The 15,741-nt window shown below is 45.9% G+C and overlaps 1 protein-coding gene across 3 annotated transcripts in view; it reads right to left on the bottom strand.

The window, feature by feature from the left end:
• The window catches only part of ZC3H7A (zinc finger CCCH-type containing 7A), a 36,665-nt gene continuing 20,924 nt past the window's right edge, over window positions 1–15,741 (bottom strand). For all 3 annotated transcript variants that reach the window (XM_043560519.1, XM_043560517.1, XM_043560520.1), the window contains exons 11-23: window positions 14,962–15,026; window positions 14,208–14,394; window positions 13,322–13,483; window positions 11,544–11,740; window positions 11,168–11,268; window positions 10,525–10,706; window positions 9,572–9,648; window positions 8,821–8,954; window positions 8,239–8,344; window positions 5,772–5,880; window positions 3,718–3,851; window positions 1,741–1,904; window positions 1–916 (exon numbers count right to left, since the gene is read on the bottom strand). In XM_043560519.1, coding sequence (XP_043416454.1) covers window positions 727–916; window positions 1,741–1,904; window positions 3,718–3,851; window positions 5,772–5,880; window positions 8,239–8,344; window positions 8,821–8,954; window positions 9,572–9,648; window positions 10,525–10,706; window positions 11,168–11,268; window positions 11,544–11,740; window positions 13,322–13,483; window positions 14,208–14,394; window positions 14,962–15,026 — 1,808 coding nt within the window. In that variant the 3' untranslated portion in view covers window positions 1–726. The remainder of the gene's footprint in view (window positions 917–1,740; window positions 1,905–3,717; window positions 3,852–5,771; window positions 5,881–8,238; window positions 8,345–8,820; window positions 8,955–9,571; window positions 9,649–10,524; window positions 10,707–11,167; window positions 11,269–11,543; window positions 11,741–13,321; window positions 13,484–14,207; window positions 14,395–14,961; window positions 15,027–15,741) is intronic.

Here is a 15,741-nt window from a genome sequence, read left to right as displayed (position 1 = left end):
GACCTCTATATATAAAATGTTTATTACAGGCAATATTGGTCCATACACTACACAATACCAACAGTACAAGTGTAATCTTTCAAAATCATCGTTTAAACAGCAAAAGACCAAGAAATAAAATTTGAGTCGACTGATTATTTTTCAAAATATTCTCAATGCACATTATCCTTAGTTCCCTTATTATAGTGAAACATACAAATACAGAAAAATACCCCATTTAACATGTACTAGTGTTAAATGGTTATTTGGCTTAAAATCTGAGTTAAGAAAATCCTTTTTAGCAACCTACGTACAGATAAGTAGCAAACTTTATTATATTAAACAAAGTCGTTCCGTTTCAAACCTGTGAAGAATTTCATCCATCATGTATTCTGGCCCTAGTGTCTACTCTCTCACCGCCGCGGTTCTGATCCAAAGGACCAACTCAAGGAGTCGTCTTAGACACAACCTCATCCTCTTCCCCAACACGCTTCATCCAAAAGTCTGTTCAACAGATGGCAACCGGGTAGCGGTCACTTCGCCATGCGATGCCAATGGTGCCACGAGAGCATGGCCAGACCTGTCAAACAGCCCGTTTTCCTACCTACTGTGGGTTGCTGCTCAGGAGGTACGATAGACGCCAATACAAGCAGAAAGTCTGCGGCTTCTCTGCCACGTGCCTGAGAACACTTTCCATTTTTTTCTGGTCGATGCTCTGATTAGGTAACATACATAAAAGCCAGCATATTAGTTTAAATCTTTAAACAAAAAACTATATTTTCCAAAGTCATTATCATTTGGGGCGATTAAGTGATCTTTTCTTGCTTTGTTGAGCTTCATCTTTAGGGCGTCCCTCCGCTCTTCCCACTCGTGGAGCTCGGCGTTGCCGTGTGCAAACTTACAGCCGCTTCCTTCTGTGCAGGTGCCGTTCATATACCTGCGGGGCAAGTCAGTGCGGTGAGTGCCCGCAAGTGATTCACACAAACCTGAGGAGCACCTGCTTCACCAGCAAAAAAAACCCCTTAGTTCAAAACCTTAACCCTACGGGAGTGACTATGACACAGCCTTGACATCCACAATGGAAAAATTAGTACTTTTAAATGTATTAATGAGAAATACCGATTGATGGGGCGGAAAAGACTACAGTCCTTCCTGATGCAGTGGAAGGAAATCTGAACTGGCAGCGGGGAAAAGACACCTTCCTTGGTGTGGGGTATCACGTGCATCTAAACGGGGAAACTAAATATGAAGAGTGATTTAACAATATGAGGAGCAATTCCAAATCGTGGCTGGTGGCTAAAAGATGTTCTAGGTCCACTGAAAACAAAGGAGCGAGAGTCACGTTCTCCTCTGACCTAAGTTCCACACGTGCACTTGAACAGTCAGTCATTCAAAGGCAGTTTCAGCACTCACACACACCAGCTACAGGGCAGGTTGTGCTTAGCGACCCGCCCTTGACGACGGGAAGGGGGTTGGGGCAAATGCGAACACACGTACTTCTCTCTTCCGTTAGCTCAAGACACTTCGGACCCGTATCAGCAGACCAGTGACTCTTGTCGCATGACCACAGAAGAGCGAACGAGCATCCAAGGAGCAACCACCACTTTGAGCCCCGATCCGAGCATCCAGTGTTGGAGGACTCCACCCCCGGGTGATCCCCACGCGCCGACCCAACGACCTGGCCTAACGACGACGACGTAATGGCCAGGAAAACGGCGTGAGACCCGCCGTCCCCCCCGGGGGGGGGGGGGTGCTACGTACCTATCGCAAACACTAAAATACCCTGTCGGAAAGCGGTGCTGCCAGCAGTACTGATCGTCCTCGGTGTGGAACACCTTCTCCTTGTGCTTCTCCGAGGAGATGTGGCCTTGCCACTGCTTCTCACTGTTGCAGTTCTTCCCACACATCCAGCAGTGAAAGTCGGCCTGGAGTGCACGAGAGATACGCGTGCCATCAGGGGTGCCGTGTGCCCCTGACAGGCCACACGCTGCTCGGGGAGGGCACCCAGACTGGGCACCACTTGACCTACAACCCCGCCTCCACTCTCGGGGAGCCTGTCTGGCCGGGGTGGGAGAGAGGGGAACCAGGCAGGAAGATCAAGCTCAAGCTCTGGGTCAGAAACAGGACCAAGAAAGGGATCCCGACACCGGGAGGCGGGCCAGGACACCAGCAGAAGAGAGCGGGGGTGATGGATTCGGCCAGGTTCCGGGAGATCTCTGGCAGGGAGGTGACTGGCAAGACTGGTGTGCAAACAAGGATGTCTGTGGGGAGGACGAGGGTTCATGAGAGGACTAAGGAACAGCAGAGAGGACGTGAAAGCCCGGGGCTCTGCAGCTGCGTAGGGAGCGGCAGCCGCTCCATCCAGGGCACGTGAAGTGAGCCTCCTACTACGGGCCACACTCATGCCAGGGACCAGGGAAGTCCAGATGCTGAGAAGACACTGCCCCTGGGGCACAGACCGCACAGAAGGAACTGTGCTCAGGTCGCTGTAGGTACGACCACAGATGCAAGCTGTAAGGTCTGAGCAGTGGTTCCCAACTGGCTAAGAATCATGTGCACACAGGTAAGAACAGATTCCTGAAGGCTTCCTGCGAGATCGTCACTATGTCTGGGGGACAGATGAAGATCCACCTGACTGAACAGCCCAGGTAAATCTCACGACCCAGGAAGTCCAGGTGACCCTGCTTTGGGAACAAGGTGTCAAGGGAGTGAGCGCTGCACCCTGGCACAGGAGGGAGAGTTCACAGGGCACATCCCCAGGCACACACGTGGGGCAAGGCCAGGCCCCAGACGTGAGCGAATCCAGCTGAATCAATTACGGGAAATAGGAAACGGGATAATACACACGCCCATGTCATCTTTAAAAAAGCGGCCAGGCAGGGGCGCCTGGGTGGCTCAGTCGGTTAAGCATCTGACCTCGGCTCAGGTCACGATCTCGCGGTCTGTGAGTTCGAGCCCCGCGTCAGGCTCTGTGCTGACAGCTCAGAGCCTGGATCCTGCTTCGGGTTCTGTGTCTCCCTCTCTCTCTGCCCCTCCCCCGCTCGCACGTGTGCTTGTGCTCTTTTTCTCTCTCTCAAACATAAACAAACAAAAGCCAGACAGAACTATGGATGAGGAAGAAATATGTCAAAGATATGTAAACATAGCCTGGCAAATACACACTGGATCTGGTCCGTCTGGGAAGGGGGACAAACGGGGTTCTAACTCTGTAACATTTTATTTATTTCACAGAAGGAAATACAAGAAACTGCTAACATGGTAGCTTCAAGGTATTCATTATATTATCCTTTACTTTTATAAAAAAAAAAAAAAAAAAGGTAAAAGAAAACCAAAACAGTACAAAACCACAGATGACTTAATGTCTCCAGTGAACCTTGGAGCCAGAGGCCAGACGCTGGCGCGTAAGGCGGGAATGCGGGCATAGCACCCACATTTCCCAAACATCTTCTGGGGCCCGGCACTGGGGTAGATGCTCCAGGACCCATCCTGCTTCGCCTACCCATCACAACCCCACTCAGGGGCGCTCGATTACTCGCCCAGGCTACAGGCTAGTAAGAGGGGACACAAACTCTTAGGCTCAAAATTCTCTGCCTCCAAAGTCAGGAAAAGCATTTTCTAGAATCAGGAGGCGTAAGCTAGGGGCCCAAGGCCACCTGAGGGAGGAGCGTGGGCAGCAGGGAGCCTGGCTGTGGGAGGGAGAAAAGAAGGATGAAGACAGAAGGACCCCTGGGGACTCACAGTAACTTCAGCGTAATCTGTCGGCATGTGGATTTGTTTTCCGTTCTCCTTGTTTGATTGACTGGCTACATCATCGCTTTTTTCATTTTTTTGACTCTTTAGCCAGAGCTCATAAAACTGCTCCATATCTTGTACTAAAGAAAAATGAATCGATTTCAGCAGATTTGAATACACCATTGAAATACACACAAGATCATGCAGACCTTTTGTATCAGGTGGCGTACGTTTTCAAGAGGAAAGCGAGACGGTGGAACAGAGACGGATTACAGGAGGCGTGGAGAGGGGCCACATCCACGCAACGGGTAAACTCTGGTGGGTCTGAACCAAATTCCGGACTGTTAGACCACAAGCACTAGTCTTCAAGATGAATTAACTCCTCCCTACGTTTGCCTTGGGGGTGCTGAAAATTCAGTAACTATTATAAGGATATTGCTAAAAAGAAAGCCTCACAATGCTTCACACTGCCCCCAGGTAAATACTCATGATCACTGCCATAACCACATAGCCACTTACACGGCTCGGGGCCCGAACAGATATGCTCCTCACTGTCTACTGAAAAAGACGAGAAACGCACTACCACTGGGACCATGATTCTGACCCCGACGGGAGCCCATCGAGTGAAGCCGCCATCCCTGAGGATTCACATGCTGGGGTGCAATTTACAACAGCACAACTGTGACCAGGTCTTGGGCAGTGGCCACAAGCTGCTTCCTACAGTACGAGCAAGTGCATTCAGCAGTACTGGCGAGTGCTAACGCCAGGTTTCTCAACCTCAGCGCTGGTGACATTCTGGGCCAGATAATTCTTTACTGTAGGGGGCTGTCCTGGGCACTGTGGGATATTCAACGGCATTCCCGGACTCTACCTGCTGGATGCCAGTAGGACAACCCACCTAAGTCACAACAATAATAACGTCTCCAGACGTTGCCAAACGTCCCCGGGGGAGAGGGGAAGTCTGGCCAAATTCATCCCCGGCTGGGAAATCTGGGAATGAGGTTATGATCCAAAAATTGGCTTTGAGGGGGCGCCTAAGTCCGACTTTGGCTCAGGTCATGATCTCACTGCTCGTGAGTTCGATCCCCGCGTTGGGCTCTGTGCTGACAGCTCAAAGCCTGGAGCCTGCTTCGTGTTCTGTCTCCATCTCTCTGCCCCTCCCTCACTCATGCTCTCTCTCTCTCTCTCTCTCAAATATAAAATAAAATGTAAAAAAAAAACTTTTTTAAATGGGCTTTGTTGCCTACTCAAGTGTTTCTTACAATACATCATCAGACTAGGAGGAGAGATAACCCAGAAATCCTTCATTCGGACCACTGGTAACAGGAATCACCACGAGAACCCTGGTGTGCAAGAACACCTTCAGTAAGGCCCGACCGCATGTCCCTCCTCCAAACAAGACAGCGGGAAGGAGTCCCCTCCACACGTCCCCAAACGTGAACCCTGGTTAAACATGGTAGGTGACACGCTTAAATCTGAATGGTTCACGTAATTCAGAGATCATGGATCTTCAGCAGTTGGTCAATTTCCGTCACTCTGCTAGAGACTAAACAACACCAATTCCTGCCTTTGCAGCCAACCTTTCTGATCAAAAGTCAAAGGCTGCCTGAGGCTCCTCTCAAAGACTCCCACAATGAACATGCAGTGTGACCAAGGCACACATTCTCTCTGCGGGCCTCTGAATCTGAGCCTGTTCTCCCGGTGAGGCCTCCTTGAAGAAACTTTCGATTCTAGCCCGATTTGGGGGTGGGGGGGGGCTTGGCTATTCACAATAGGAGCAGACGGTCTGGCGCAGGTGGTCAGGAAGGACTGAACTTCCCAGACCACCTTTCAGGAACACATCTGTGTCACATGCAACCCTACGGATCCGCACCCAGCTCTGCCCTGAGCAAACACAGATCAGAGGTCAGGCTCTGCTCCCCTGACTCAACGGCACGACTGTGCGGGATGCGAGCCGCTCTCTGCGTTCGCGGTGAGCTCGCATGTTTCCAAGGAGGAAGGAGACTTCCCCGCAAGCTAGACTTCGCGGTCGACAGGCCACAGTCAAGACAGCAACTTACTGCCGTTCTCCTTCATGTACGTCCACACTTCCCGCTCCTCGGGGCTATGAGCAAACGAGCAGTTCCCAACATACTGACACTTCTTCCCGGAAGCAATATGATTGCACAGCTGTATCAAAAAAAAAAGAATATGCTTTAAGACAAGAGTACATTCAGTAAAACTGCCTAGTTTTTACTGAGGCCAAATAAGCATTATTCTCTGTGCTAGTGCTGAGTAACGTAATTATTAAATAAGATTACTTTATATTCAAATGGACTCTAAGCCCAACATACAGGAGATGAGATTAAGCTTTCTATCTTGAAATTTTTCAAAACAGTATCTCCAACAGAAAAAAAGTAGGGAACCGGGAGATGGAACATTTTCATACAAGAAAATGTCGACAATCTCCCTTGTTCAGAGTATCCGCTTTCAACGCAGCAGAGCATTTGACCTCCACAGCGCAGCTCTCCGGCCCCCTTGGTCTTACAGCACCCACGCTCTCCCTGCCTAATGCCCACCAAGCCTCCTTGTCAGCTCCTGGGAGGCAGTAGAGAAGCTGCAGGTACTAAAGAGTCTCGGGAAAAATCTCGGCTACTCAGCTGACCCATCACCAACACTGGCAGCGAATCTCAGCCCTCACGCGTTCGCTATGCACTGTCTGGAGACGATTATGACAGTGGCCAGGCCATCCAGCTACATAGCGTTCAAATAATACCCCTCTGGTTATTTGCATTGTGCTTTTACAAAGTAACACAGGGAAATTGGTAGGAAAATGAAGTGAGAGCGATCAGCAGGACACAGACGTCTCTAAGGACCACAACTATCAAGAAAACCTCCATCACTGAGACAGCTCATTCTTAAATAGCATCAGTGTGCTTGTCTTCACAGAGCACACGTTCCAGTACAACGAAACCTTGGCTTAGTGTGTGCTTCAACAGACGCTGGCCCACCTTCCAATCTTCCGCATAAAGCGAAACCCCAGTAAGTACTTAGTCGGGTACTACTAATTTACCATAGTCTTTCAAAGTTCAACGATAAGGAACAGGGAAAAGAGAAGATAAAGGAGAAGAGGCCGGCCACTGTGCTGGGTTTTTACATAACACCATCTCATGTAATCTTCCCTATGACGTAAATATTCCCATTTGCAGATGAGCAAACTGAGGCTGAATAACTTGACCAGGGCCCTTCTGGCAGACCCTGAAGCCCATTCTCTTTCCACCTCACCATACTGTCTACACACATGCACACACAGAGTATTATTTCTTCTTTTAGGAAAAGGATCCCTTAGCAATAAAAAGAGAAAAAAAAAAAAAAAAAGAGGAAATGAGCCACCGTAGTATCGCACAGCAGTACGGCACGTCCAAGATTAATAAGGAATCATGAGAAGTCCTGGCGGCTGGACTAAAACCGTTCTCAGTCACCTTCGTGTTAACAAAGAATGAGGAGCACACGCACCACCTCGTCTTTTAAAGCATCAGATGCCAACGGTTCCAATAAGCCTTCTTCCCCCCTCGGAGGCCCACTGATGACATCACTTGGATGGAGGGGTCTAAAACCACAGTGGATGAAACACAAATGTACCGCCTCCTTCAGACACTGACCTGGGGACCTGTGTAAGTTTCCAAAACGCAAGGCACTCTGGGTGATGGGGAATCAACGTGCCTCTTCCTCTTCCTTCACTCTGTTGGGCAATTCAGAGGGGGTGGGGCCTCATTTACGAGGGGGGTCTGTGATACATCCCACTGCTTCTCTGGGCAAATCTCTCTTCCTGTCTGCCGTCGGGACAGACAGTTTACTACCTGTCAATGCTCCAAGTGTCCCCGTTCACTCACACAGTGGAACCCTCCGCTGTCTCATGAAGGGCGAAGTCCAGAGCCAACTCAAGGGCTTTGCTCGGACGGTCATCTTTAAAATCACGTAAGGCACCAGAGGGTAGCGAGATGAAATGTGCCACCTCCTGAATGAAATACTACCCTAACGGTCAGCTGGTCTATTTTCGTTCTCCGGGTTTTTGACGATCACGTGCCTCTCACACTCAACATTTTTCCTGGGGGTTACTTTTAGAAAAGCCTACAAAGGGGGGTATCTTTTAGCTCATATCCATGACTTGAGTCAAAGAAACTTGTCAATAGTATTCGTAGTAACACAAGTTTGATGTCAAAGCCAAGGAATCAGATCTCAATGAAATTCTCCCCCGCTCACTCCCCAAGTAATTCATCTGAAAAATAAGTTAGGTCATGCCCATAATTCTTTCTTGAGTCCACTGTCTATTTCCTTTTTCTGAGTAACTCCTCCATCCCAGTCAATCCGAAAACTGTCACAGAGCCGCACGCACAAAAGGGGAAGGAAAGCAACGGGACCATTGGAAAATTGTGTCACTTCAACGAGCATTTAAAGGTCTCCAAGTTTCGTTCTCAATCACTACTACTTCCTAATGATTTGAAATGCCTAATAAAAAAAAAAGTGGCTTAAAAATTACGTATGTACATCAAACTGTAAAGGCATTTGTTTCTTTGTGGGGAGAGGACGAATGTTCATCCACTTCTTACGTTCGATGGACATCACTCTCATCGCGCGCCGATCTCTGGTCCACCTAAGAAACATGGAGTTCAGAAAAAACAAAGACACACTGGCACAGGCAGCATATAAGGAATATAAAGGAACAGGTACAACGTTCGTACCTGAAGGACCAGAGATTTTTCTCAACCCTTCTCAAAGAAATGCCTTATGATTCTCTCATTTCACTTCCTATTGATATTTGTTAACAAACATTCCCTTTGAACCCTGAACAAAGAACCAATAAGAAAGATCAGGAATCTGACTGAATTCTTATCTATGAAATCGTAAAAATCTCTTCCCTTTGCTTTGCAATCTCTCCTACATTATCTACTTTGCTCCGCTCTCTTCAAAGTCAATCGTTTTTTCTTATATGTATGATTTTATACCCAAGTAACAGAGAATCATGAAACAGGCAATGTTTACACACACTCACACACACACACACACACACACAAAAGTGCGCACGTGCACACACACACACACACACACAAAGACATACACACTACTTACGAGTGCCTTGCTTTTGCACTACAATATTTTCTGTTCTTGTCTGGTTCAATGACTTGACCATTTCTCAGACACTGAGCACACACAAATTTTATCTTCATATTAAGAGATCCAGGCATTAGCTGATTGCCAAGTACCTTAAACAATTAAAACCGAAGTTTTACTTTTAACAGAATACCAGTTTTCTGACAACAAAATTCTCAATTGCCACGTATTTACTTTTTCATAATAGCATACAATTTCTGGTACTGTCTGGTTTGATGAGTTGACCATTATATACATTATCTGATAACGAAATCTCCAGTTCCCACCCAAACATAAGAGCATATGATAGAAGCATATTATCGATGCCACACCTCAATTTGTGAAAGCCAGCTCTGAAGGGAGACGACTAGAAATCGGGGGTGGAGGGGAGAAAGCACTTCTGGCAGCTGGGACGCAGAACCACAAACAGTCTACCTCCCTTACTCCCGGGGTCCCCATGGTCCAAGCACCCAATTGTTTTGCCAATTAAACTGAGTAAGAAAACTGTATCCTGCAATCTTGGCAGGTATCATGGGCTGGCTGATTTTTTTTTTTTTTTTTATGATGATCACCTAAAATTTGGAATTCGTTTTCACATTAAACAATAACTCAAGTCACTGAACAGTAAGGAAGGAAGCTGACTGCAAGTGGAAACCACATCTGCCAAATGACCTCCATTAGGCCGCTCCAGAAAGGACACCAAACACAGCGAGTCTATGAGAGAAAATACCTGAGCCCCAGGTACGCTGGCTTCCAGATTTTGCCAGTATCGTTTAGATTCTTGAGCGATGGCATCGTGTGAGATACCTGTGAAACGTACAAGCCTTCCTTTAGGCTCACCCTCTACATATCAACAGTCCACCAGCCTGATCACAGCCCCAACTCCCCTGCCATCCCCTATGCAGCGTAATCCGTCACCCAAGGTGAATGCTCGTCACGTCCCTCTTTTTTGCAACAGGATATTTACAAATACAGCTTTTGGTGCCTTCTAGGGAGTCTCTCGACCTCACAAAAGCATACTACGTGCGTGAACTGGTTCCAGCAATTAAGTGCACGAGGCGATTCTGAAAATAAGCCACTCTAAAAATAACGGTTTATAGCCGAGGATAAAATGAACGGTGTTGCCGTATCGGGATGATGGAGAAAGTTGTCTGATAGTGCTTTGTCAAACCCTGACGGCTCCTGAGGAAATGTTTTTTTTTAAATTGTTTTTAGTCTTCATTCCGGTACAGTTAACATCTAGTGTTATATTAGTTTTAGAGGTACAATAACTCACTGAGCACTTCTATACATCCTGGCGCTTATCCCCACCATACATCCTGCCCACTCACTCCTTAACCCCCATCTCCTGTTTTACTCCCCGCCCCCCCCCCGCCAGCCCCCCTCCCCTCTGGTAACTATGACTTAAGAGTCTCTTGCTTGGTTTGAGGAGCCTTTTTTTTTTTTTTCAATGTTTAGTTATCTTAGAGAGAAAGACATGGCAAGAGTGGGGGGGCGGGGCAGAGAGAGGGGGAGACACCGAATCCGAAGCAGGCTCCAGGCTCTGAGCTGTCAGCACAGAGCCCGACCCGGCGCTCGAACCCCAGAACTGAAACCATGACCTGAGCCGAAGTCGGACACTTAACCGACTGAGCCGCCCAGGCGCCCGGTGAGGAGCCATTTCCTAATCATGCACCGACCTACCGGTTTCATTTTGCAGTATCCAGACTTTCAGTTCTACAAGACTATGCGCATAAAAGCACTCATCTTCCCTTAAGCAGCCATACCGGACCTCATGGCGACATAAATCAAGCTGACACTGACCATGAAAAGAACGTATTTTGGAGTATTTTACCGTTGTCTCTCGCAAGATGTGGACAAGGCACCTAAGACAAAAACGGAGTGACACATTATTGTTCTACCCTAGCTTTTTCAAAGGAAAACAAATAAGTAAATATATATAACGTCAAGTTCTAGACTGAAAATACATGCTAAATCTTTACCAGAAAAAACAAGTCCCTTTACACAATTGTTGGATTAACGGGGGTTCGGGGGGGGGGGGGAGGATAATTACACCATAAATTAAGCCATAAAATACTGAAATCCATGTCATGAGAAGCTACACGTCAATAATGCCTTTTTGTATTAAACATAAAGTTCATAAACCACTTAAAAATTCCCAGCAAAATATACTAACAGACATTTTTAAATAGTCATCATCTTTCAAAACAGCAACAAGGAAAAAGCACAGGGGGTAAAATGCCTGGGCAAAAACTACTCTGGTTTTATTTGGGTCTAAAGACAGAATCTATTGCGTCACTAGAAAAATTAGAAACTACCAACATACTTATTGTCTTCAAACTCATGCTTTGTAACCGGGTGAGAACAAGAAGTAGAATTATCTTTATTTCTTTTACTTATCATTCTAGGCTTATGATCAAAACATTTCTGGAACAGACAGAGAAGAAGAATTACCACAACAACATCACACAAATTAGAACTTTTGTACCATACTTATGCACATACTTATACATTACAAACTGATGCCAACTAATGTCTCATAGGAAGTTTTTGCGTTCTCTTGGATACTGGGAGGTGCGACTATTGACCGAGTGAACGCTCACCAGGTAGCAGGACGTGTGCTAAGTGTTTTATCTTTCTGGGCTTGCAAGTCAGGAACGATCACCAATTTTACGTCAGAAAATAAGGTTTGGAGATAGTACCTCACAGAGGAATATAAACTCTCCAAGATGCTCTTGGAGAAGTTTGAATACAGTGAGGTTGATCTTTCCATTGCCACCAAAGAAAGCCTCTCTGCTGAACGCCCCTTTCCGCTCCAGTGTCCAGATATCTATCTCTTCTTGGCAATAAGCAAATGTGCAGTGGCCTGAATATCTACATTCCTCCTCAGCAGCAACATCTAGAAAGACAGACCATCAAAAGACATTTAAAACACAGCCATTGGTTTGGGTTTTTTTGGTTTTTGATTTTTTTTTTAGTGTTTTCTTTCTTTTTGAGAGACAGAGAAAAACAGCAAGTGCTCAAGCCGGGGAGGGGCAGAGAGAGAGGGAGACAGAGGATCCGAAGGAGGCTCTGTGCTGACAGTAGAGAGAACGATGCAGGGCTCAAACGCACGAACCGTGAGATCATCACCTGAGCCCAAGGTGGACGCTTAACCGACTGACCCACCCAGGTGCTCCTAGCCGTTGTTTCTTCAAAGCCATTGATTATGAAACATTTTTAGGGCACCAGCTGAACCTCTGTAGCTCACGGATAGCTTCAAGCAATGATACACATTTTACTATGCAGGGATGGAACTCACTCTAGAACAATAGCACCACGGGTCTGGATTGTTTTTATTTTTGATGGGGAAAAGGCTCTCACATACTCCACCTAAGTTTAAAAAATCACTTAAGAGACATTCAAAGCACATTCAGATGAAGGAATCTGACAAAAATGAATACAGGGGTGCCTGGGTGGCTCAGTCAGTTAAGCATCTGACTTTGGCTTAGGTCATGATCTCATGGTTCGTGGGTTCGAACCCCGCATCAGGCTCTGTGCGGACAGCTCATAGCCTGGAGCCTGCTTCAGATTCTGTGTCTCCCTCTCTTTCTGTTCCTCCCCTGCTTGTGCTCTGTCTCTGTCTCTCTCAAAAATAAATAAAGATTAAAATTAAAAAAAAAAATTGAATACATAAAGTTCTCTCAAAAGCAACTTAAAAGAACATTTTCAAAGCCTCAGTTCAGTATTCTGATTCTGTTTAGACTCAGCCAGGGAACCTAAAGTGTAAGATGGTTTTCTGTTTAAAACCTGTTTAAAATCGGCCAAAGCCCGGTTTCCATCTATACACACAGGCACTGGGGTGCCTGGTTGGCTCAGTCAGTTAAGCCTCTGACTTCGGCTCAGGTCATGATCTCATGGTTCGTGAGTTCGGGCCCCACGTCGGGCTCTGTGCTGACAGCTCAGAGGCTGGAGCCTGCTTCAGATTCTGTGTCTCCCTCTCTCTCTGCCCCTCCCATGATCACGCTGTCTCTCTCTCAAAAATAAATAAACATTAAAAAGTCCACACACACACACAGACACAAACAGTGAAAGAAGTTAAAAACAAAGGTAAAAATAATACAAAAGATACAAATGTCTCAATCCAAGGAACTTTTAATTCTACCTACACATTTTTAGGGGCACCTGAGTGGCTCAGTTAGTTAAGCGTGTGACTTCAGCTCACGGCATGATCTCACAGTTTGTGAGTTCAAGCCCCACGTCGGGCTCTGTACTGACAGCTCAGAGCCTAGAGCCTGTTTCGGATTCTGTGTCTCCCTCTCTCTCTCTGCCCCTCCTCCACTCGCTCTCTGTCTCTCTCTCAAAAACAGACATTAAAAAAAAAAAATTAACTCTACCTACACGTTTTTAATAACAGTAATACTGGGACCATTATAATAAATGGAATAAATCATTTATCACTTATGTCATGCACACCAATTAAAGTAATTATAGTACATACCTTTACATATATAATAAGGTCCTTCATAATTTGTTTTTGTTGGTCTTGGGCGTATTTTTTTCCATGATTTATCTTCAACATTCTTTATTCTACCAATTAAAATATCTTTCTTACATTTATGATCTATATTAGCATGGTAAGTGAAATCCATTAACTTAGGGCCTGAAAAAGATGTAAAAAAGGATTGCTCATAGGCACAAAGAGCGACATTTCATTTTACAGGCACATTTACAAGCAGACGGATATTGATTATTAAATTCCCACAAAAACCCTATTTTTATAACCTCCAAATGTAAATAAGCTACCGAAGTAATTTGTGCCTTTTATATGCTATTTGTCAGAGAACACGAAGTTTTATTCGACACCAGTGCCCTGAAAACATATTTATTTAACTATGAGGACAGGAATTCTGATGGCTTCTAAAGGGAAGAAACACCCTGAAATATACATAACTAAGAAAGAAAACGAATTTAGGCTTTGGTTTAGGATAAGTTGTGTTTATATGACCTGACTTGGGGGTAAAGGTATGAAACAAACCAGCAGAAAAGACTTTACCTTTATAAACACTGGTCTTAAAATGCTTTTTTTCTAGTTCTTGCTTTATTTGAAAACGATCACATTTTTGAATATATATATAGAAAAGTAAAGAATTTCATAAAAAATTTCAGTAAGACTTCATCATCAGGTAAGGTATTCTAATCCATACGATTGTATAAATGAAATTATATCAAATAAGAACAGACTTATTCTATCCAGAACTCAAACAGGGACGGAAAAACCACGGTAGCTGGTGTTCTCCACGTGTATTTATGAGTCCGGAACTCTCAGACTATTGACTAGCTTACTATCTCAGACTATCGACTAAGCTCCCCTGTTTGGTCCTGACCTGATTTTACAAAACACATCTGACAAGCTTGTCTCAGTTCATGGGTTCCTTCAAGGGGGTGTCTTGGGGTCACGGATGAAGGTGGTTTAGTAACTGTGCTTCCAAAGAAGTTTCCAAAGTCATTTCTAGGGTGGCTTGAAATTCCCAGGAAACTCTCAGAAGCAAACAAGTTGCCTGGTCCATTCATCTGCAAGAAGGAAAAAAAAAAAAAAAAAAAAAAAAAAACCAAAAAAAAAAAAAAACAGCCAACAAATATTGCACTCTCACTAAAGAAGGAACCAAATTTGTGACAAACAAGACATTTCTTCACGTACTGAAATCGGTACTAGTCTGCCGTTGCTGTGCTTCTATGGAAAAGCTGGTTCTTTCTGGGTTTTCCACTCTTTGGGTCTCTGGGCCCCTCCCCCACCTTCCTGGCTTCTCTCGAGTTGACAGAAGTAACAGGTCATCGCTCTGCTCCTACGGCACACACTCTTCCTATGCCCTGATCTCATCTTGCCTGCGTGGGTTCTGCGGTGCTAAAGCCTCTTGCGCCCCGTGCCACCGCGAGGACTGTGCCGTGACAGGCGCGGTCTCACGCACGCGGCGTTCGTCCCTGGCTGCTGCTCGAGGGTCCTGTCTCACCACCATTTCCCCCGGCACACGCGAGATGTAAGGGAGACCATCACGTCCGTTCGGGTAATTCCGTTACTTAAGTAAAAGACCTACGTTCAATTTAAGCGACGTTATTTACAAAAGAGGAAGTGGCACTTACAAGTAAAAGGGAGGAATTACTGCCGCTAAGCGCTGTTCCCTCTCTAGAAGTTGAGGTGGGCACATCTAAAATAATAAAAACACTTCAACAGACCTCATTCTAATCATGTCACAACAACATCAGGGCTCAGTGGCTGACTACGCTTCCCCCGTGTTCTTTCCCTCCCGCTCCCGCTTCCGCTTCCAAGGAGCTTTCTTGCTCATCAAGGACACTCGCAGAGGGCAGTGGATGGTCTCCTTCCCTCTGGAAATTTCCAGGGGCATACGTAACCCTCAGGCAAACTGTTTTCGGAGACATTGGCTGAAGGAGGGCCTGCCGAGTGGGGCTGTTAAACAGACCAAGAAAATAACTCCTGTCCGAAATGGGAAAAACAGCCTCCTCAAACTACAAAGCAGGAATTCACCACAACATTAGGAAAATTAGTAAGGTGCAGTGACTTTCTTTTTCTCAGGCTGCCCCTCGATTACCTTCTCTCTGCCCTCTGCTTCCCACAAATTTTAGTTTTTTCAGGTGTCAGTCTTTAAATCAATGGTTCTGATTTTTCTCCCTTTAACCACCTAACAATACCTTGGGAAAACTGGAAGATTTTGATCAATGTTGTTGAGAGCAGATATTAAAGAATTACAGAGGCAGGGGCCAGACCAAAAACTCAGCAATCTCTTGCAAAACTAAGGCACCACGCACAGTTTGGGGCCCTCTGGGGATGAAGCCTAAAGCAGACAGATCTAATTCTATGGGTTTAATTCTGAATAATTCCGCCTTAAATTAGTCTTTTAACTA

Source organism: Prionailurus bengalensis, chromosome E3, assembly GCF_016509475.1.
Source record: "Prionailurus bengalensis isolate Pbe53 chromosome E3, Fcat_Pben_1.1_paternal_pri, whole genome shotgun sequence".
Classification (NCBI taxonomy): domain Eukaryota; kingdom Metazoa; phylum Chordata; class Mammalia; order Carnivora; family Felidae; genus Prionailurus; species Prionailurus bengalensis.
This window is presented reverse-complemented; position numbering and strand designations above follow the sequence as displayed.